This window comes from Urocampus carinirostris, chromosome 4 (genome assembly GCF_059441175.1).
Source record: "Urocampus carinirostris isolate Australia breed hairy pipefish chromosome 4, RoL_Ucar_1.0, whole genome shotgun sequence".
Classification (NCBI taxonomy): Eukaryota; Metazoa; Chordata; class Actinopteri; order Syngnathiformes; family Syngnathidae; genus Urocampus; species Urocampus carinirostris.
In genome coordinates, this window is record NC_142352.1 from 45,048,635 (window position 1) to 45,071,262 (window position 22,628).

The 22,628-nt window shown below is 39.1% G+C and overlaps 1 protein-coding gene across 2 annotated transcripts in view; it reads left to right on the top strand.

Annotated features, from left to right (window-relative positions):
• LOC148367670 (talin-2) overlaps positions 1-22,628 on the top strand; it is a 191,567-nt gene that overhangs the window by 128,949 nt on the left and 39,990 nt on the right. The window contains exons 26-39 of one of the 2 annotated variants that reach the window (XM_088334687.1): positions 475-609; positions 1,756-1,884; positions 1,965-2,067; positions 3,603-3,811; positions 5,318-5,437; positions 6,578-6,775; positions 9,395-9,531; positions 11,426-11,519; positions 13,600-13,689; positions 13,772-13,894; positions 16,672-16,815; positions 17,655-17,816; positions 19,878-20,018; positions 21,047-21,228. In XM_088334687.1, coding sequence (XP_088190813.1) covers positions 475-609; positions 1,756-1,884; positions 1,965-2,067; positions 3,603-3,811; positions 5,318-5,437; positions 6,578-6,775; positions 9,395-9,531; positions 11,426-11,519; positions 13,600-13,689; positions 13,772-13,894; positions 16,672-16,815; positions 17,655-17,816; positions 19,878-20,018; positions 21,047-21,228 — 1,967 coding nt within the window. Of the gene's footprint in view, positions 1-474; positions 610-1,755; positions 1,885-1,964; positions 2,068-3,602; positions 3,812-5,317; positions 5,438-6,577; positions 6,776-9,386; positions 9,532-11,425; positions 11,520-13,599; positions 13,690-13,771; positions 13,895-16,671; positions 16,816-17,654; positions 17,817-19,877; positions 20,019-21,046; positions 21,229-22,628 lie in introns of both variants that reach the window. The other variant, XM_088334686.1, reaches the window with a different exon arrangement.

Below are 22,628 nucleotides of genomic sequence, written 5' to 3' on the forward strand. Positions count from 1 at the left end.
CACAGCAATACAGATCAGATATAGAAGGTCAGGTAACAATTTTAATGTTCACACTAGGAGTCAGTGATGCGGTGCCTGGTAGTCCAGGGTAAACTATTTACATGGTAGTGCTTGGAGACTAGCTTAAGTTACAATTTTACCTCGTGATTACAATCATAGTAACAACATGATTAATTTATATTTTAGAAATGTTTAGAAAACCGGATGCTGTTTGTGCAAATCGGTTACAATAAGTAGCTGTCAGCTACGAAAAGGTTCGTGACCCCTGGTCTAGAAAGAATGTGAGCTAATCCAAACGGAACAATTGGATTAGTACAGTAAGGACAGTTTATTCGCTTATTTGGAAAAGGAAAAGAAAGGTGTGATTTTAAAAATGACATACTAGATCTATGATGTAAGATTGTTTATTATCTATTTGGTCGTGCTTTACAAAGCAGATCTAAAGTTAAATCCAATGTTCGCTGTTGTACACAGCCCGGCAGTAAGATGGTGACCTCTGCAAAGTCATCAGTTCCCACAGTGGCGGATCAGGCTGCAGCCATGCAACTGGGTCATTGTGCCAAGAACCTGGCCACTTGCCTCGCCGAGCTGAGGACAGCTGCACAAACGGTAAAGGACAAACTTTGCATTATGTTTTTCACAAAGAGTAATTAAAAAAAAAACAGTTGTGCAATTTACAAATGGGCCTTCAGCTCCAGTCTGAATTAGTTATGTGTCATTTGCTATTGAACCAGCTCTATTAGTGGGCTCTTGGAAGTGATATTTACTATTTTATTTGTGATGAGTTCGGTGGAGGAGATGGATTGCAGGTCCGCTTAGTGGGGTGGCAACACGGAGTACTCGAGAGTGGGGGGGATTATGTGATGAGCCATGTGGATGCAGGACACAAAAAGCTTTTGTTATGAAATCTAAGTTAAACAAGACGGTATAGAGACAAAGAACAACTAGGCAGGTGGATGAATAAGAAAGTAAACCAGAGAGAATCTTGGCTTGACCCGAATGTTATGATTGACATTAAAGGCCCGACTGGCCCAAAATTTGGATCGGGTCGGGCTTAGGCTTGGGCTTAAAATATTATTTCTTGGCTAAACGTGACAGACAAAACATTTCCCCACCTATGAATGCTTGTTCGCTTTGAAGTTGTCTGACCTTTCGCTAATAAAAACACAAAACAATATATTTCGTTGTGCAGCTCTGTACCTTCAAGTTAAACAGCTGTTGGTGTGATTGCTTTTACTACTACCTATGGTTTTTGAAACCCGTGGTGTTTCCATCTGAATCTTTTTGGCTATACCAACAGCTTTCTCGAAGAATGATTTTAGGGTAGACGGCCTTCAGGATTTTTTGTGAAGATCTTTGGGAAGGTTTCTGAGCCTAGCCACAAGTAACGGCTAAAATGTGATTAATAAAATGCTTAAATATGAAAGCACTCATCTGGAAGTAACACAACCAGGGCGATCCAATGAAAATAAGTTGACACACAATTCGGAGTTATTTAATAAGCACTGATGGACAAAATATAATTAACATCACTATATTCAGATCTTTTAGGGCCATCAAAGAAGGCTTTGCAGGTCCTGACAGCCCAACACTGATAAAAACACTGCACATGAATATACTGTAGTATTAATTGATTTCCTTGGATGCTGAAGTCTACCTTGCAACCTGTCACATCACAAGTTAAAAATAAAGGAGCTGATTCTTTATAAATTTACATACAATTATTTTGTCATTTATTACTACTGTATTTACCAGGCACATGAAGCGTGTGGCCCAATGGAGATCGACTCTGCACTCACCGCCATCCAGACACTGAAAAATGAGTTGCAGGATGCTAGACTGGCTGCCAGCAATGAGCAACTGAAACCTTTGCCAGGAGAATCAGTGAGTGAACTTTATTCATCCCCAAAAAATAAATAAAAAGGTTCTGTTTATGACTGTTCTTTTTGCAATGTTTTTTTTAGTTGGAAAAGTGCGCTCAGGAGTTGGGCAGCACCTCAAAGTCAGTTGGCTCATCAATGGCTCAGCTCCTTACCTGTGCTGCACAAGGGAATGAACACTACACAGGTTAGTATTTATGGGGGGTCAATCCTGCCATAAGTAGAAATAAATGTATAAATGAATAAATAAATACAAATATATGCCATTTAACTAAATGAACACCTACACGAATCACATAATACCTAAAACATATGACATACATGCAATTCATTCATCTATTTATGCATTCGATCATATATTTATTTCATTATTATATCGTAATTTATTTTATCATGCGGGTAAAATTGCCTAAACATTGTACCTGGAACAGATTCGTTCATCACTGATTACCCAATCGATGAAAAGTTGAGTTTGATCAGCCTCTTTATTTAAATATTTTTGTGACAAAATAAATACCCAAATAAAAAAATTAATTGATTTGAATTGTCTTTAGTTATTGATAACAACGTAGTGTGCATTGTTTTCAATGAGATAAGACATGGCACTCCAGGATAAACACGCAATAAAGACATAAATGAGTAAAATAAGATTAAAGAATGTCAGGATAAATAAGCAAAACTCTTTACCAAGTTATAACAATAGTTCAATCGAAAAGTAGTGCGCTAACATTTAGCAGCAACAAAAATTCTCAAATAAGTCGACAATTAAGATATGAGTTCCCATGTTTCAATGCAACTGGCAAGATACTAAAAGACATTGCGTGATTTATTTTTGTGTTCATGTATTTTTATGGCATATATTTGTTGGTATTTGTTTAATTATACATTTATTTCGACATATGGCAGTAACAGTCCTCCATCGGTTGTCATTCGACGACGCAGTATATCATTTGGAGTCATTTGATATGGCCTTAAAATATTTGTTCCCCTGAAGAATAATTTCATCTTAATTGCTGGTGAAAGAGAGAGACACGTGTAATCTGTAGTCCACTTTGAACGAATAAAAAGATGTATTGAAAATTGGTATTTTTAAAACAATATTGGGTTCTTAACAATTTCTTAATGTAAACTAAAACTGCTTATCTTGTCTACTGTGTGAAAGTAAAAAATAAAATGTTATTTTTGCTTAATAAACTATACTACGTGGTTAAAATTTGAGCACTTTTTGTAGGAGTACCAGCAACCACTTAACCATGGTTTCCTCTATTTCTTTTTCAGGGTTACATTGTTAAACACAATTTAGAATTCTATTTGTATTGTTTTTGTCTTAAATTAGCATGGTTGGTTTGGAGTAATCCAAAAGTAATGTTTTCAAAGAATATAATGTCAAGAGGCCCTGCCAGCCAAAACATGCTAAGACTAGCTAACTAAAAACAAACACTGTGAAAAGGTGAAGCAGCTGGAAGCTGATTTAACAGCACTGCAGCGCTTTTTCATGAGACTCAAATGAAAATGCTACAAGAACGAGCTAAGAGGTCGCGATGCTGATCGCCAAGCACTGCAAACGTTTGACGCAGGGTGAATTTATGAATTGTTCAATGCCAGGCTGAATAGTCGGCCCACACACATTTTCACAAATTTGGCCCGCCTTTTGAAAAGTTTGGACAACCCTGTCCTGGTATTTGTTCATTTTTCAAATCAAGTTTTTCTCGTGTTCTGTAGGCATTGCAGCCAGAGAGACTGCTCAAGCCTTGAAGACGCTTGCGCAGGCGGCTCGTGGCGTCGCCGCTTCTACTACAGACCCGAAATCTGCAGCCGCCATGCTGGACTCGGCACGCGAAGTCATGGAGGGCTCGGCACTTCTCATTCATGAGGCCAAAGAGGCGCTTGCCTCTCCCGGAGATGCTGAGAGCCAGCAAAGGTTGGCCCAGGTGAGATCCCAAATAATTTTGTATCCACATAGAATCGGGGTGCATTCAATTGGATTTTAGTTTTCTATGTTGTTTAAGGTCAATTTAAAATAGGGTCAAGATAAATGTCTTATAGTCTTCAACTTTTGAGTGATGTTCCAATGCTACAAGTACTTTTTTATGAGAAGTAAGATCTTCAGGGTTCGTACAGGTGCTTGAAATCTTTGAAAATGCTTGAATTTTAATATTGTGTTTTCAGTGATTGAAAAGTGCTTGAATTGTGTAGCTTTGCTTTGCCATTGCAGTTTTCTACCGTTGTAATTAATTGCAGCTGGCATTAGTTTGTACGGCATTGTCCTATGAAACATCTCACCCCCTGTGGGTCGCGCCCAAGAGGACACCTAAACAGGACACTATGAAATGTTTATTAGTGTAAAGATTACTTATCAATTATGGACATTTATTAAGTGCAATGGCAAAAATGTATGTAGTCTTGTTTACTCAACACCTATATGGGGTGAGATGTTGCTCAAAAAAACAATACATTTGAGATTTACTCAAGACAGGTTTTAAATTTGTTTTCATATTTCCCATCTCCTCCTCCCGAGTCCTCACAAATAATATATGGAATTTCAGGTTTACTTCGGGCTGAGTCTTGCAAATCAAGTTAATTGGTTGGCCTCAGACTGGATTAGGTTGGGTAGGATTCTTTAGGCCCAATCTTACCTCTTCTTTTGATACATACATTTTCCCAAAAATCCCATTGCCTAAAATGTAATAGATTAATGCATCTGTAAATGCAAGTTTTCCTTAAATGGGTATTATTTAGCCCCTCTCCGTAGTGAAAAAAACATTTATTCAAAACTATATAGATTCAAATTATAAGCGAAAGTACATGAATTATACTATAAAGTTGCCTTTAAAAAACTATCTATTTTATATTTGCCTCACTTAGAAGGAAATGACATAATCGGCCACCATCTTGCTGCAATTGGTACCCCCAATAACCACAAAAAAAAACCTTGCGAGAGTATTTGAAAAAAAAAAGAGAAGAAAAATGTTATGGCTTGGTCACATAGGCTTTGTATATTGTATTCTTCTTTGTGCTTTTTGGCATTCGTCATTGGTTAAACAACACAATAAAGCAAAATCTAGTGCTCCAATAATAAACACTTTCCCTTTAACAATATGATATATTAATATTGAATATTGAGAAAAATATTGAAACTATAAAACACTTTAATTTCATTCATGCAGATATTTGACATATGTTGTGAGACTTATTAAACATGCAGTCTTAGTAAATATTTACATGCAGGAGGGGGAAATTAGCAGCTCAACATCTGTTATATAAAGCAAAGGCGGTATTTTTTTATAAGGGCAAACATTCTGAATGATTTATGCTCTCCTGGCTCAATTCCCAGTGTTCCTGATAAACATGTCTGTTAACGCAGCAACCTTTTCTATTATAAATCCTGAGGCTTGTAATGGTATTAAACCTTCCTCTGGTCTGATTTGAACCTGCAGGTGGCCAAGGCCGTGTCACATTCACTGAACAACTGTGTAAACTGCCTGCCTGGTCAGAAGGACGTAGACATGGCTCTCAAAAGCATCGGAGAGGCTAGCAAGAAACTCCTTGTTGAAAATGTGAGTTAACCCATACATTGAATATGTACCATACGTTTGCACTATAAGGCCCATCAGATAACAAGGCGCAACCCAAACCTCCCCAACATCCCCTCCCCAAAGTATTTTATCATATGTTTTTCATATATAGGGCACACTGAACTTGTAGCAATGTTTGTACGGGAGATTGACATCCTGAAAAAGGCTTGAATTTTAATGATGCGTTGTACAGTATATGTATGTATGTATATATATATATATATATATATATGTGTATATATAAATATATTTGTATATATATTTGTATGTGTGTATATATATATATATATATATATATATATATATATATATATGGGCAGCACGGGGGCGCAGTGGTTAGCGCATGTGCGGCACAGTTCATGTCATGGGAACCTCCTGAGTGGGTTCAAATCCAGCTCCAGACTTCCTGTGCGGAGTTTGTATATTCTCCCCGTGCTAGCATGGGTTTCCTCCGGGCACTCCGGTTTCCTCCCACATTCCAAAAACATGGATTTCAGGTGAATTGGCCGGTCCAAATTGTCCCTAGGTGTGAATGAGCGAGTGAGTTGTCCGTGTGCCCTGCGATTGGCTGGCAACCAGTTCAGGGTGTCCCCTGCCCACTGCCCGGAGATGGCTGGGATGGGCTCCAGCGCCCCCCCCCCCCCGCGACCCTAATGAGGATAAGAGGTACAGCTAATGAGATGAGATTATATATATATATATATATATATATATATATATATATATATATATATATATCCACTGAGGTTGCAGATCGGATCTCAGGGGGAAGAGCATTCCGCAGCACCGGTGCCCGGATTGAGAACGCTCTCGAACCTGCGTAACACTTCTTGGCTCTTGGGATCACCAGTAGGCCAGCGCTTTCAGGACGAAGGCTTTGGACCGGAACATAGGGGGAAATAAAATCTGAAAGATATGAGGGAGCAAGTCCATGTATGATTTTGTATAGTAGCATTTGCTGTGTGTTGTCTGCTGCAGAAAAATGTGCAACGCAAATCTACAAAGTAGTGAAACCGCGATAAATATACGGCAATACAGCAATGGGCTCAGGAATTCATAGCCAGCATGGTTTGAGGAGATCCTGGAAATAAAGGGGTGTTATAAGTTTAACTCCATTTTTAGATCCCTTCAGCTTCTAAGAGCTTCCAAGAGGCGCAGAGCGATCTGAACCGGACGGCGGCCGACCTAAACCAGTCTGCGGGCGAGGTGGTTCACGCCTCCAAGGGCTCCAGTAGCCAGCTTGCTTCAGTGTCGGGGACGTTCAGCCAAGACTTTGACAATTTCTTGGATGCCGGCATCGAGATGGCAGGGCACACTCAGGTACATTTTGTAAAATGAACGAGTGTTGGGGCGATAACTGTAATGACACCACCTGGACACAAGAGAAAATGGAGGCGTGAAGGCATTAAAGTTCCAGACTAACATTTTGGAGATGATGAAGACTAGACAATCATTTTACAGGATTAGCGGCTCACAGAAAGGGTTAGTACGGGTGCTTGAAAGTGTTAAAAACACTTTTTTTTAAAATGTGAGCGAAGTTTTTTAAAATGCTTGAAAATGTTGCCATTGCCATGTTTCTTGGCAATCTGACTTTATAGAGGAAGACATTTTTTTAAAATGGTAAAGTCAAGTCATGTTTATTTGTATAGCCCTTAATCACAAAGAGTCTCAAAGGGCTGCACAGACCACAGATAATTGCAAACCTCAGACGATTATGACTCCATCCTCTGATGTAAAACCTACATGAGGGCAAGGAAAAACTTAAAAACCTCAACATGAGGAAAAGTGAGAAACCTTGAGAAAGGACCCTTCCAGGATGACCAGGCTGCAATGGGTGTTGCGATAACATGCGTGAAAATGACACCAACTTGGCTGCTCTGTTGGCTTCAGGGTTGGGTAGGGTTAGTTTAACTGGATTACTTTTGGATTACCCCAATACCAAATATGCTAATAAAAGACAAAAGAAACTAAATATGAATAAAATTATATTTAAAACACGTGGTAAGCTTTCTCTCCTGGCTTTGATCTCCGGCAAAACTAACATAAAATGCGACAGAAACAAAATGAAAATAAATCCAAACAACTTTCCAACATCATTTTTGCCGTTCCATGTATTCCGTTACTCCCCAAGCCTGCACAAAATTTGGTAATTTTATTCATATTTAGTTTCTTTTGTCTTTTATTAGCATATTTGGTATTGGCGTAATCCAAAAGTAATTGAAAGTAATCCGGTTAAAGTAACCCTACCCAACCCTGTTGGCTTGTCATTATGGCGTTGTCATGTGAAGCGGCATAGCCTCCTACTGTTCACACCAAAGGGGACAGCACTCAAGAAAACCGGCTTTTTTTGGGCCGCCTCTATTTTGGCTCATAAACGGCTCCTCTGATATTGTTTATTGTTTTAATTATATATTATCAGTTATCATAAAACACTATGCACCTCACTATTTTGTAACTAGTAATTTTCATTAGTTTTGCAGGTATCCCTGAGAAACACATGACATAAAAATTAAAATGTCCACAGATCTCCCTCAAAAAGTTGTAGGATACGAAACAATTTTAGCTTTTAATACACTGAACAGATTTAAAGTTAAACAACAAGGCTCAGTCAGGGACGAGCTTTTTGATTGTATAAGCGACTAGGGAGCCACTAAAGCAGGAGAGAGCGGCAGCTCAGCTAATATGTGCCGACATGCCTGTGTACGTGATAGAAAATTGTGTTTGCGATTAAGTAATAGCGTAAAAAGAGTTGTTAACTTGTTCTAGAGAGGTACGTTCAGGTGGATATTGATTAATTAGCCGTAATCATAACATTTGTTTTTCGATCAAGCATTTCTGTTTGTGATTGAGTCAGAAGTAATGAGCTTTTATCATAACGTTAGTTTGTCAATTTTGCTCTAAAACAGGAGTGCCCACGCTTTTCAATTTCCGAGCTCTGTTTGCATGTTGTTTTAAGATAATATAAGTCATGTTGGTTGTATTGTATTCTATTTATTTAGGCTCATGTAAAATGTTTCAGGGAGCTTTTTAAGATTTTATTTACCTTTAATACAAGTTGCTGCGGGGCAGCACGGCGGCACAGTGGTTAGCGCGTGTGCAGCACAGTTCTAAGGTCTTGGGAACCTCCTGTGTGGGTTCAAATCAGCTACCGGACTTCCTATGCGGAGTTTGTATGTTCCCCCCATGCTTGCGTGGGTTTCCTCCGGGCACTCCGGTTTCCTCCCACATTCCAAAGACATGCATTTCAGGTGGATTGGTCAGTCCAAATTGTCCCTAGGTGTGAATGAGCGAGCGAGTTGTCTGTCCCTGTGTGCCCTGCGATTGGCTGGCAGCCAGTTCGGGGTGTCCCCTGCCCACTGCCCGATGATTGCTGGGATGGGCTCCAGCACCCCCGCGACCCTACTGAGGATAAGCGGTGCAGTTAATGGGATGGGATGGGACAAGTTGCTGCTAAACCTTATTTCATTTCTGCATTGTTAGTTTTTCGTTTAAGGAAAGATTAGTCATTTTGTTGAAAATCTTTTTGTTAAAGGTTTCAAAAATTCATTACAGTTTTATTTGAATTTGTTCCAAATATTATTTGCTTCTTTTTGCATTATGAAAAAAATCTTAAGCCAATTTTAAGCTTTTACAGCAAATGGGTATCAGCTCCAAATATTGGTTATCGGCCTTCTCTTAATACGAATAGTCTGTATTGGTATTGGCACCGAATAACCAATATCGGTCGATCCCTAGTTCTTACTCTTTCTAAAAATGTTGGTAGTGGACAGCATGAATAAAAAAATATCACTTTGAGACTTCAGACTCCACCTTTGGGGGGTTGAGGAGGTTTTCATCTTTCCAGAGGACTATAACTGAAAATAATTAAGAACTACTGCTTCATAGTAATTTTGATTTATGTTGTGTTTGTTTTATAATGTGGCTTTGTCACCTCAGAAGAGGGATGACCAAGTGCAGGTGATCAGCAACCTGAAAAACATCTCGATGGCTTCAAGCAAGCTGCTTTTGGCTGCCAAGAGCCTGTCAGTGGATCCCGCTGCAGCCAACGCTAAAAACCTGCTAGCTGCCGCTGCAAGGTACCACAGAAATGTAATATTTGCATTAGGACAGAGATCGCTCAGCTTTCACGGTTAATGGGGACCAGAGAAAAAGAGAGTGAGGAAGGAGGGGTAAGAGAGGGTGTGAGACAGGGGGTGAGTGTGATCGCGAGAGGAGGGAAGGTTTGACAGAGGGTGAAAGAAACTTTCAGAGAGATTTCGAAGAACGCAGAGCAGGTGTCTGCTCACAATACAGCAGGGATCTCCAACGTGTTGCCCCCTAAGGACAGTTAAGGCGCACGTGCACCTGTTCTGCAAATAACTCAACATTGCTGGCCCATTTTGAATTTCTAAAGAAATTAATTTTTTGTGGTTAACTGAGTCTATCTAACACTACTTATAATAATGAACATGGTAATAACATTTTAATAATATGATAAGTTGCTATCTCCTGCAATACAGTATGAAAGACACTATGACATAAAATGGCATAAAAGATCTCAAGGGGTGCAAGCTGATCAGTGTCAATCTTGGCTGCACTGCCCTCCTCTCATGCAGACATGAGTGTGGTGCTGCTGGTGTGGGAAGTATTCGTTGTTGTTTTATTTTGTTTGTCTTCTACATTTAATGGTCAATCGGCTTTTATCTTGAACCATGTTACTCAATGGTGCGGGAAGCATCTGTTGTCGTTTTTTATCCGTTCCTTTTTTTTTCTGATCTCTCTCTTCCCCCTTTCAGGTACGTCCTGGATTGGGATTTTGGGTGAATTTTGCTCGGATGTTAAGGGGTTAAGATCACATTTATTAAATCTAATATATGGTAGGATTATTTAGTGCTACAAGTAACGTGCATACATTTGTACTGAATTCAGTGGATTTTTTTTTCCAAAACGCTGATATCAGGGTGCCATTTTTTATGTTCTTCATTTGCTCCCGTTGACAGCCACAGACATCATATACAGCAATCTTTTGTTTATCGCAGGAGTTGCATTGCCAAAAAATAAACCATAATAGGCAAAATTAGTGATAAAGAAACGTTTTTTTTGTTTTTAAACAAATGTTATCAAATGAAATACTCAGTTATGTACTGAAACCAAAGAACAAACCCATAATACAGGACACAGCATTTGTTTCACCATTTGAAGTATAAAACGTATAACAATATTTATTCATTATTATTATTATTATTATTATTTTTTACAAATAACAACTGTACCGTCAAATAATAAGTGGGAAGACTGTTTAGCCAATAAGAATGCAGAACATAAAGCACGATGCAAATCCATGAAGTAGCGAAACCGTGAAAAGTAAACGAAGTTACAGTGAACGAAAGATAAAACGTTTTTGTACCAAGCAACTTTAATGTCAACTTCAGGCAACTCTGAATCTTTGAAAAACACACAACAAAATGTTAATTAAAGCTATTGACCATTTTAGTGCAATAACAAATAAACTTGACATAGTTTTGTTAAACTCGTTGAATTAAAAACACAGGAAAAATGAATTAAAATGTTTACAGATGTAAAATAAGATTAAATACATAACAAATTTAACCTTCTCAATACTCGGTCAAAAACAAAGAATCCCTGAAAAAACAAATTCAGACTGGAGGGAAGTGTAAACTGTATGGTCTACCCACTGAGACAGACATACGCGCACTTACGTATTTGAGTAACGGCTTTAATGTTGATTAATGTAAAGGAGTAAGAGTACACTTTCTTCTTCACAAATCTACTCAAGTAAAAGTAAAAGGTATAGTGATTTAAAAATACAAAATGCCCCAAAAACACACTCAAGTCAATGTAACGTTGTAAAGGTAATCCATTACTACCCACCTCTGCTTTGTCCACAGTATACATATTTTCCCATGTTAGCCTTGGAATAAAAGTGTTAAAAATATTTTTTCCCTGATTGATTTCCATTTCTTGTTTTAGATCCGTGACCGACAGTATCAACCAGCTGATTACGTTGTGCACTCAGCAGGCCCCTGGCCAGAAGGAGTGCGATAACGCCTTGAGAGAGCTTGAGGTAAACCACACTTTTCAAGATTTTTATTCCTGTTCAAGTTAAAACTAGTCCGATTCGTTGCTCTGTTAGTTCAATTTTAGCTCGACATGTACAGTGCCGTGAAAATGTTTTTGCCCTCATGATGATTTCTGTGTTTTTTGCGTATTTATCACTCACAAAGGTTTCATATTATCAAACCAATTTTGATATCTCACAGAGACAACCCAAGGATATACAAAATAACAGTTTTTAAATGTTGATTCAATTTAAGGCACAACAAATTAAATCCTATCTAGCCCTATATGAAAAAGTAGTTGCCACCTAAACCTAATAGTAAGTTTGACCACTTTTGTTAGCAATAACAGAAATCAAACGTTTACAATAAATGGTAATGAGTCTTTCTCAATACTGTAGAGGAATTTTGGCCCACTCTTCTTTGGAAAATCGTTTCAAATCTGTCATATAGGAGATTTCTAGCATTAACTACCCGTTTAAGGTCACACCAAAGCATTTCAATTGGATTTGTATCCGTACTCTGACCTGGCCACTCCAGAACCTTTATTTTGGGTTTTCTTTGAGCCATTCGAAGGTGGACCATGCTTGTGTGTTTTGGATTGTTGTCCTGCTGCTTGACCCAAGAGCGTTTAATATTGAGGGCATGAACTGATGGCTGGACATTCGTCTTCAGGATCTTCTGGTAGACACAAGAATTCCTTATTTCATTAACCACAAAGTAGCCCCAGACGTTCACACTGCCACCACCATGCTTTACTGTTGGCATCATGTTCTTTTTGTCGAGTGGCAAAAACAATTCTATGTCACTAAAGAACACAAAGAGTCGTCTCACAATTTACAAAAAGCATCTTAATTATCCTCAAGACTTTTTTTTTTTGGAATCATACTGTTGGCTGATCAAAAATTGAACTTTTGGGAGGTGTGCAGCCCATTACAGCATGAGGAGCAGGACAAAGACTTCCCGTGGTGTCTCTCTCCCGGGGGAGCCTTACGAATCCAACTCAATCCACTCGGACTCGCTCTCTCTTTCTTTCTTGGTCCTCTCTCCTTCTTTGTCCCTCCTTTTCTAGCTTCCCCCTTTACACTCTTGTCTCTCATTTTCTCTATCCCTCTCTTTCCTACTCTCTCCCCACCTCTCTCACTCTCTTTTCCCCTTTTTGCGTTTTACTCCATCTGTCTTTCTCTCTTTCTATCTGTCCCTCTCTTTCTCTCTCTTTTACTCTCCTCTCTGTTCTTCTTAGGGCGGGCGACTTCGGGAGCAACCCTGGCCCCCAGTCCAAATGCCAGTGGTGCTTTCGAACCATTCGCTGCGACCACACCCCAACCACCTGTACTACCTGCCCACGGGGCTTCCATAAATCATGCACCGGCCTGTCCGAACGTACACAGGACTTCAGAGGCTTCGTATGCTTGGTTTGCTGGGGTCACACCCCGTCAGGCCTGGCGGCACAGGACAGTCGCAGCCCCCTCTCCTTCGGAGAACTACGGAGCCTCCCACGTGCGAGTCTAGCGCTACTAAGGATTACCTTAGGTGCCTTGAGTGACTCAACAACGACAACAACAGCATCAGGAAAGGGGCAAAAACTTTTCTACTGCACTGTACATGTTAGGCTAAAATTGACCTAACATAGCAACGAATCAGACTAGTACTAACTTGAAGGAGAAAAAAGTTATACAAAGATTGAGTCAAAGAAGGAAACCAATACTTAATAATAATAATTTAATAATTGTTGTTGTTTATGGACACATGTTATTAATATTTTGCTTTTTTTAGTATGTGTCTATTTTAAAACAGTTTTAGGGGGTTGCTTATATGCGATGTAGGTGCCAGTATACACGGGACGAAACATGAACATATTCTACTATCTCAGGTTTAATGTGCACAATCTTAAATAAATTTGAGATATCTTTTTTCTTTTTTTGTGTCGCAGCTTGTCATTAGGGTAGGATGGTGGCTCCTGAAGTAAGACCAGTTAAGAACCACTGCCTTAGATGATTATTTTCTGCTCAAGAACCTTATTTAGGTGTTGTGTTTCCATGTGGAACCATGTTTAATCTCCTATTTTAAAAACTGAAATTCTTCCAGGCTGTCCGAGGAATGTTGGACAATCCCAATGAACCCATCAATGACCTCTCCTACTTTGACTGCATTGAGAGTGTCATGGAAAATTCTAAGGTTGGTCGCCCAGGTTGAACTTATAGGATTTCAAAAATCTTTTGTCTTTAACTGTCCCTTACTCTTTCTGCGGTATGTCCAGGTCTTGGGGGAGTCAATGGCAGGAATTTCCCAGAACTGTAAGTTGGGAGATGTGATGTCATTTGGAGACTGTGTCAGGTTGGCGTCCAAGGCGCTGTGCGGGCTCACTGAAGCTGCTGGACAGGTACTGGCGAATCCCAAAGTACCATTCATTTTTAGATTACTGAATTTTCCGCATTTTAAAGCGCAACCCCATAAAATAGTCGTCTTTCTTATATTTTTCATGCATAAGGCGCACTGGACTATAGGGCACATAAAATTGAGACTATAATAAGATCTACAGTGTAACCGTCAGGCTGATTAACATTGCAAATATTGTTTGCAACGGAATTTGAACCCGAATCGTGGTGGCGACACTTTACACTTAGACATGACATATGATCTCATATGATCTCATTATCACACTATTTTTATTCATGGTGCCAGAAAAACTGATTTGCATAGTTTATACAGTCTCTCCACTTCTTCACCTGTGCATCGATAACCTCTTAATTTAATATGTAATGTAAGCGTACATAAAAGAGGTTGGATGAGAGCACAAGTAAGAACTACCTGCATGGCATTTCTGCCTAACCCATTCCCACCGGTGCCAAAGACAAGAGGTAACTGCAAGGTCATCAACCAGGAGCCATATTTTAAGTCAAGTCAAGTCATCTTTATTTGTATAGCCCTAAATCACGAAGAGTCTCAAAGGGCTTCACAGATTATTACACTATATTACACAGACTATTTTTCAGCCGACGAGAAGAGTAGGTTATTCATATGCTATGGAGTAGAAGTGAGTTTTAAGTTTAGATTTAAACATTTCCACTGAGGTTGCAGATCGGATCTCAGGGGGAAGAGCATTCCACAGCACCGGTGCCCGGATGGAGAACACTCTCGAACCAGCAGAACACTTCTTTGCTCTTGGGATCACCAGAAGACCGGCACTCTCAGATCGTAGGCTTCGGACCAGGACATAGGGGCAATCTCCATTTATCCCAAAAAAATCTCATGGTGGTTAAGCAACAGCAAGGATGTCTCACTGCTGCCCCTGCAGCTACCCTTAGGACCCCGCTCTCCCCCACAACCTGCCCCTCCTTCTTAGCAACAGCCAGAAGCTGGCACTTTCCGCCTCTTCTACAAGGTACCTGAATGCCCTCTTCAGTTTCGCTCCACTAACTCCCAACTTCTTGAGCAGGCGTTGGATAGATGTTCTGACAAAGCCCCTGCAGCCAACCTCCACAGGGTAGATAGATGTTTCCCATCCTGCTTCTCTACACTCAGCTACCAGCATTCGTTTTCTGTGGCTCGGCAGAATACATCGACATCTAGTGGGAAAATAATACACACTGTCCCTTAACCTTAATATTAAGGCACGGGGACTCAAACTATTATCCTGGAGGCCACAATTGGAGGTCCCTGGTTTAACCCATCAAAATCTAATGCTCTAATGCTCTAATGCCTGTTTGTATGTCATCTGTACCACTGGTAGTCTATTAATGAAGTGTTGGCACCCTCACCCACCATGACCTTGGTTCGAATCCAATTGCATACAATGTGTTGGGATTTGGGCCAGTGATGGTTGTCGATTGATTAATCATTGCTCAATCATTGCACAAAAGTACAGTGTAAAACTGTGTGTTGTAATGCACACTATAATTACTGTATGATTTTCCAATCTTATCCAGTGTATTCTGTGGTACATGAGGCACTACTGGTTTTAAGACGCGGTTTCATATTTCTGGCCAATTTGGGATTGTCAAGTGCGCCTTATAGTCAAGAAAATCTGTTAAATGTAAGTCATCATGATTTTATTTTTAGAGTGTATACGAGTGCTTGAAATCCTTAAAAAGGCCTGAATTTTATTGTTGTGTTTTTAAGGTCAAGAAAATGCTTTCATTTTGGGAAAAGTGCTTAAAAAGGCTGGAAATCACTTCCATTTCCGTGTTTCCTGGCATTCTGACTCAAAAGAAGAAAATATGACGCCGATTGTTGCTCCAGTTCTCATTATCGAGTTGTCATCTGAGGCATTACTGCCCCCTACTGTCCCATCCAAAAGGACAGGATTATCAGACTATTCATGGAAATTCCGGCTCTTTTTCAAAAAGTGGCTCTTGAGGCTCAGCTCACTGAAAAGAGCTGGGTCTTTTGGCTCCCATACGGTTCCTCAGATTTTTGTTTTTGTGATCTATTATCAATAACCATATGACATCATGCACCAAATTATTTAGTAATTAGTCATTTATTATATTCTCCAGCGGATCCCTGAAAAATGCATGAAATGTAAATTTAAATATTATTTTAACTAAGATGAAATAATTGTAAAATACAAAACAATAAATTAAAATTCTATTTTTAACCAATTTAGACTTAAATTTTCTGAAAAACACACAAAAAATTAAAATAAGTAAAATAAAAATCAAAAGATTAGCAGTCTCTTAGATTGAAAGGTTGAATGCACTCTGCTTCAGAGCAATCAACATCATTAAAGGGAGTCCAAATTTGGCTCATTTTTTGTGCTTTTTGTACATACTGTACTTTCTTTTTTGTCTTTTGTATTGAACTCAATTATTACCCAACAACCATGGAGCCCTTTCTGTGTTTGTAAACTAGTGTGGTGTAGACAAGCTCCATGCGCAATGTTAAAGCAGAATTACAGAATTCATGTCAATTTATAGCAGGCCATTGACACAAAAAGATTATTGATAGAAACAGCGCAAAATAACACAAAGTACATACTAGCAGAAAAATAGCAACTTTATTTTAGTTAACAAATGAAAAAAAAAATTTTTTTGATCTGTGCAGGATATGTTCCTTTAAAGGTGTTAGAGAATTTGAAAAGTTGCCCTTGAAAGTCCTTGAAAGGTGCTTGCAATTGGTCATGAAAAAGGTGTACCAACACTATGTTTTATGCCTTAGGCATCCTACCTGGTGGGCGTGTCCGATCCTTATAGTCATGCAGGGCACCAGGGATTGGTGGACCCGATCCAGTTTGCTAAAGCCAATCAAGCCATTCAGACGGCCTGTCAAAATCTTGTGGATCCGGAGAGCAGCGCTTCCCAGGTACAATGAGGCTCAAAAAAGTGTTAATATTGTTTTTCAGGTTCATGTTTCCACCATACAATATGGTAAAAAGCGTGATTTTTGCTACAAGTGCTAAGACAGGGATGTCCAAAATCCGGCTTGCGGGCCAATAATGGCCCGTGATCACATTTTTACTGGGCCGCGGCCTCTGTCATAAGATAATATGACAGAGTACTGCAGTACAAAATACATTTGCACAAAAAAAAAGAAAGTAATTCACCAGATCATGTCAGTAGCCCTTTGGCCACACTGCCCTTCTTGGATTTCTGTGAGAATTTCAGCCCACTCCATTTACAACATGGCTACTGTAAATAAATAAAGATGGCTGTGAGTGGAAATTGGAGTATCTATTCACTTAAATACAAAACAACGGCAACTGCTTAATTTCCCAAGATACTCTGGCTGTTTTCTTCGAATATAATGCCAGAAAAACATGCTGACTACAAAAAACTAACTGGAAATGAATGCTGTGAAAGGGCGAAGCAAATGGAAGCTGTTTGAACGGCACAGAAGCGCTTTTTGACCTTGCAAGTCTAATGAAAATGCTTCAAAGACGAGCAATGACGTTGAGACGCTGATTTCCAAGCACTGCAAACCTTTCACAGAGGGCGAATTTATCAAAGAGTGGTTAGAGAATGCCAGGCTGAAAAGTCGGCCCTCACACATTTACAGAGTACAAAATCTGGCCCGTTTTCTAAAAAGTATGGACACCCCTGAGCTAAGTTATATTACAATCATACTTTGAATGAATGCCGCTGTAACTTTTGATAAACCGGGATTTCTCTGGACTTATTTTTCCCTCTTCTCTAATATTGCAGGTACTTTCAGCAGCCACCATTGTTGCCAAACACACGTCTGCGCTGTGCAATGCCTGCCGTCTGGCTTCCTCTAAGACGACTAACCCAGTTGCCAAGAGGCACTTCGTCCAGTCGGCCAAGGAAGTGGCCAACAGCACTGCTAACCTGGTCAAAACCATCAAGGTGGATTTAAGAGAAAGCACACCAGGAAAATGAAAAATTTCACGTCAATTACATTAATTTCTTGATATAATGCTCGTCAATTTGGGGAGATTCCCTTGTACAAAAAAAAAAAAAGCTCATTCCCAAGAACCAGCAAACATGATGTTAAATTTGACCCTGTCCTCTTACTTCTGGTCGCAACGTGTGGCCCACGTGCTGTACTCAAGACCGCAGTGCAGGCCTGCACGGCCACATCTAGCACCTGCCATGCGGGGCAGTAGACAAGAGCCAGTAGAAAAGAAGGCGAACTATCAATCAGTTTCCCTTTGTATATGGACCAGGGACGCTTGACCAGATCATGCCTCTATTGGCGTGGTCTTAGATATCTGATACTCACATTATCGTGTAATGGAAGTTGCTAAACTTGTTAGAAAGCCAAAAAAAGTGAGTAATTTGCCTTATGTCCTGTACTTGAGAATGCCTCTCCAATCAACATAATTACGTATGGTGAGAACATTATTTTATCAAGACATAGCCTTGGATGTTTTATTTACATTTAAAACTTCATTAATGTATATGGTGAATTGGTACGTTCAGGAACTGTCCAAAAGCGTACGCAGTAATTCCATCCATTCCAAAGTTATGAGTTATTTGGAAGTCAATTTTGTGCTGGGCTTATTTGCTCTACATCATAATAAATGTATCTATTATCTATTAGGGTTGCACTTAAATTTGTGTGTATTATTCAGTGGATTCTATCGGTTTTGATTTTTGGGGGGCAGATGTCTAAACAATAAAGTAGTGGGTCACTTTGACCTGATGACAACAGGAGGTTTAAATACTTAGCAAAAAGTCATGCAGTTCCTTATGAATGTGGATCTGTTTTAAATACTCGCTGGTCAAAGATTTTCTATTTATTTGACATAACATGAGCCTCACCTGGAGGTAGATTTCATAATTGTGCGTCTTCTGCGAGTGGCCAAAAACTGAAAAACTTTAGGAAAGGCCATGCAAAATAATTAGAAGAAAAATGTTTTTTTCTGATTACGGTACTATAAGTCGGCAAAAACTAGTGGTCAAATGAAAAATATTGTCCTTTGATTATAATTATTATAATGATTATAATTGTTGAGATCAGGGGATGGTATCATAATAGTCTGTAATAATAGTTTGCAATAGTCTTTAAACTGTTCAGCCCTTTGATACTCTTTGTGATTAAGGGCTATACAAATAAACATGACTTGACTTAACTTTCACAATAAGGCAGGGGCCTTAAACTATCACCCTGAAGGCCACATCTGGCCCTCGTGGCTGTGAGTTTGATACCACAGATTTAAACCATTTGCACTTAAATTAGTGTTTACTGGCTATTTTTGTCACGTTCCAGCTTGCATTAGTTTCCCAGAGTTAACGGTGGGGTCCATAGTTTGAGGTGCCCTTAAAAAGTTTAAAATATATATATTTTTTTTATGCCATACTGAGTTTAAAGAGCCTTTATATATTTTTTCTCCTACCTGCTTTTCTCTTTAATTATAGGCTTTCCAAGGGGGATGGTGGAGAGTGATTTCACATGCATGCTGTATTCATTTATTGGAATAATGAAAATGGTGAAATTAGGAAAAGGACTGTTTTAAGTACAGTCCAAGTACCAAACCAAACCCCAAAAAGATGTACAAAGAAGAATTTATTCAAGCGCGTCTAATACAGTGGCTGCAATGATGATATCGGTCAGAAGATAGCGTCAGCATGTAGAATATTTTTAAAGTTAAAGACACAACCTTTAACTTAACTGTAGTGGAGATTTATCTAATTATTATTCTGCCTTTTTTACAAATGCACAGTTTATAAACACTAAATGAGATAAAATTTTAGTGAAGAGGAAAAAAACCTCGATAAACATTTTATAATTTTATCGGCCAAGGCACAAATTTTCTGACATTACTTTACATGTCCGACACACGTGAGAGTGTTTTTTCTACAATGTGGCCACTGACCTAAAACCAGTTTGAAACCCCTGGTCTATGGGTTCTTCTCACATTTTGCCAACCGAGCTTTTAAATTCAATGTTTTTTCCTCCTTTAGGCTCTCGATGGAGACTTCACAGATGGGAACAGAAACAGGTGTCGAGTTGCCACAGCGCCCCTCATCGAAGCGGTTGAAAACTTGACGATATTCGCCTCAAACCCAGAATTTGCCAGCGTCCCGGCTCAGATAAGTCGTGAGGTCCGCTTCAGACAGCTGATTTTTGTACTGTATTTTCATGACCATTAAAGTCTCAGATTTCCTTCGAGTTGTGCGGTGCCCCCTGTGTTTATGTATTGCGGAGGACGTAGACCAGCTTGGTGTCCATAGGGTTGGGTGCACGTTCCAAGACTAAGAGATTACAGGTTCGAGCCTTGGCCGAGTCATAGACTTACAACATTTTTGGGTGAAATCCAATGTTTTTGTGAGAATGTTCACATTTCAAACTAAATGTGACTTGTATCCAATCTCCTGCGACTTCTATACATTTCCTATGTCCTTCTTGTACAGAAAAGGACCAGTTACGTCACATGCAACGCGTCCTATTGCCATAGCCAATTAGTTTTAAAGTTATTGTTATCGTCTTGGTGATTTCGTTTCATGAAAGGGTGTCATTTTTCCACCCGTACTAAGACCACGGTGGCACAGAACCTTCTAGCGGTTAATAATGAAAAGAATGGATTGTCGACGCTTGAGCTAACGTGTCTGCTGTTGTACAACTGTTGTCCGCGCTTTCACAAAAGCCGGCATTATTTCCAAGGAGCTGCACAGCATTGAAAGTGACTCTTAAAGTGACTCTGAAAGTGAAGAATGTGAACCCCATAAGGGAGATTTAACAAAGCTGTTCTGGTCAGAAACAGAGGATGATGTTTGATGTGGATTACAGGTGGAAAAATGTGAGTTTTGCAACTGCTCTTTTTTTGAAATTTTGTTTAATCTGTGTGTTTTACTTTGTTATCAATACTTAAATGAACCACAGCTAAACTGCTTCTGTTGTATTTTAAATACGCTCACTTGCTTGTCTCTGTTGTTGTAACACGGCTGTAGCAGAGGCCCCCTGCGCCCTATCAAGTGGTGCGCCCTGTGTAGTGATAAATAGAGAAATAGAACCAGCTACAGAGTCTGCGCCTTTTAACACGGTGCGCACTATGGTCATGGAAATATGGTATATGTTAAGAAATAAATGGTGTTTAGTGTCTATATCCTTCAATCAACGTGTTTCCTTGCAGGGTTCTACAGCTCAGGAGCCCATCATCCAATCCGCAAGCTCCATGCTGGACAGTTCCACTCACCTGCTCAAGACTGCCCGCTCATTGGTTATCAACCCCAAAGACCCACCCACCTGGTCTGTTCTGGCCGGACACTCCCGTACCGTCTCGGACTCCATCAAGGGTCTCATAAGTGCAATCAGGTTTGTCAGGGGCGGGGCATTTTACTCAATGAAATCCAAATGGAATTTACTTTATTATTTACATTGTGTTAAGGTTCTTTACTTAACATATCTGTATGGTCATTAGAACAGAATCATTACTTATCTTAAGTTTTTGTAACCAGGTATCACACTGAATCATAAGAGCTAAAAGCATACTATATCAGCGTTTTTCAACCAGCGCAAATTACTAATTCATATATATATATATATATATATATATATATATATATATATATATACACATGTGTGTGACCTAATTTTCTGCTAATGACATTGTACAGGGAAATATATTAACTTGTTTTGTTTAAAGTTGTTTAAAATTGCACAAGAAAATAAGGAAATAGATCAAATAAGTACAAATTGTGCATTATTTTGCTGGTTTCAATAATTTAAAAAGTATTTATTTATAAACATAAACTAATATACTCATTTTCTGTTCATGATACAGTGAAATAACCTTTTAATGAAACTGTTTAAGATTGAGCTGCAGAAAAAAATATGGTTATAAATATATTTTTTCTGATTCTGATTATTTTCATATTTTACAAAAAAAAACCCTGAAGAATGTTCCACTGGCAGACATTTTTGCTCATAATAAGTGTTATTTTAGATGATAAAATAAATGAAAAAAAGGTTAAAAAAAATCATTAAATATTACATTTTCCTTCTTATTCTTATTTTACGCAAAAAAGGAACATCATAAAAACAAATTTCCTCAGCTCGCAGATATTTTTAAGTATTACTATTTCGTCTTTTTTTTTTTAGAAAAAAATAGATACAAATATAGTTAAACTTGATATACAGTTTATTTATCCATTATCCTCAGTTGAGTCGCAGGGGTGCTGGAGCCCATTTCGGCTATCTTTGGGCAGTGGGCAGGGGACACCCAGAACTGGTTGTCAGCCAATCACAGGGCACACAGAGACCAACAACTCACTCGCTCATCCACACTTAAGGACAATTCGGACCGGCCAATTAACCTAACATGCATGTTTTTGGAATGGCGGAGGAAACCCACGCAAGCACAGGAAGAGCATGCAAACTCCGCACAGGGTAGCCGGTAGCTGGACTTGAATTGTTGACCTCTAGACTGACATGGTAACATCTTAGCCGCCATGCAGGCCATAAACAGTTAAATAATATAGTAAAACACAAAATACCAGCAAATTTATGAAACCAAAATGAATGAGCTATGGTGACAACAAATGATCTTGATGATCTTAATACTGTAAACCTAGGCTATGTCATCTTTTAAAGGTGGGGTGTGTTGTTTGTGGTGTCATCAAAAAGTTCAAGGTCGTATATTTTTCTTAATTAAGTATGTATTAACAATGCTCAGCTGTTAACAGGGTGGAACACATTCAGAGACACTGTTTAAG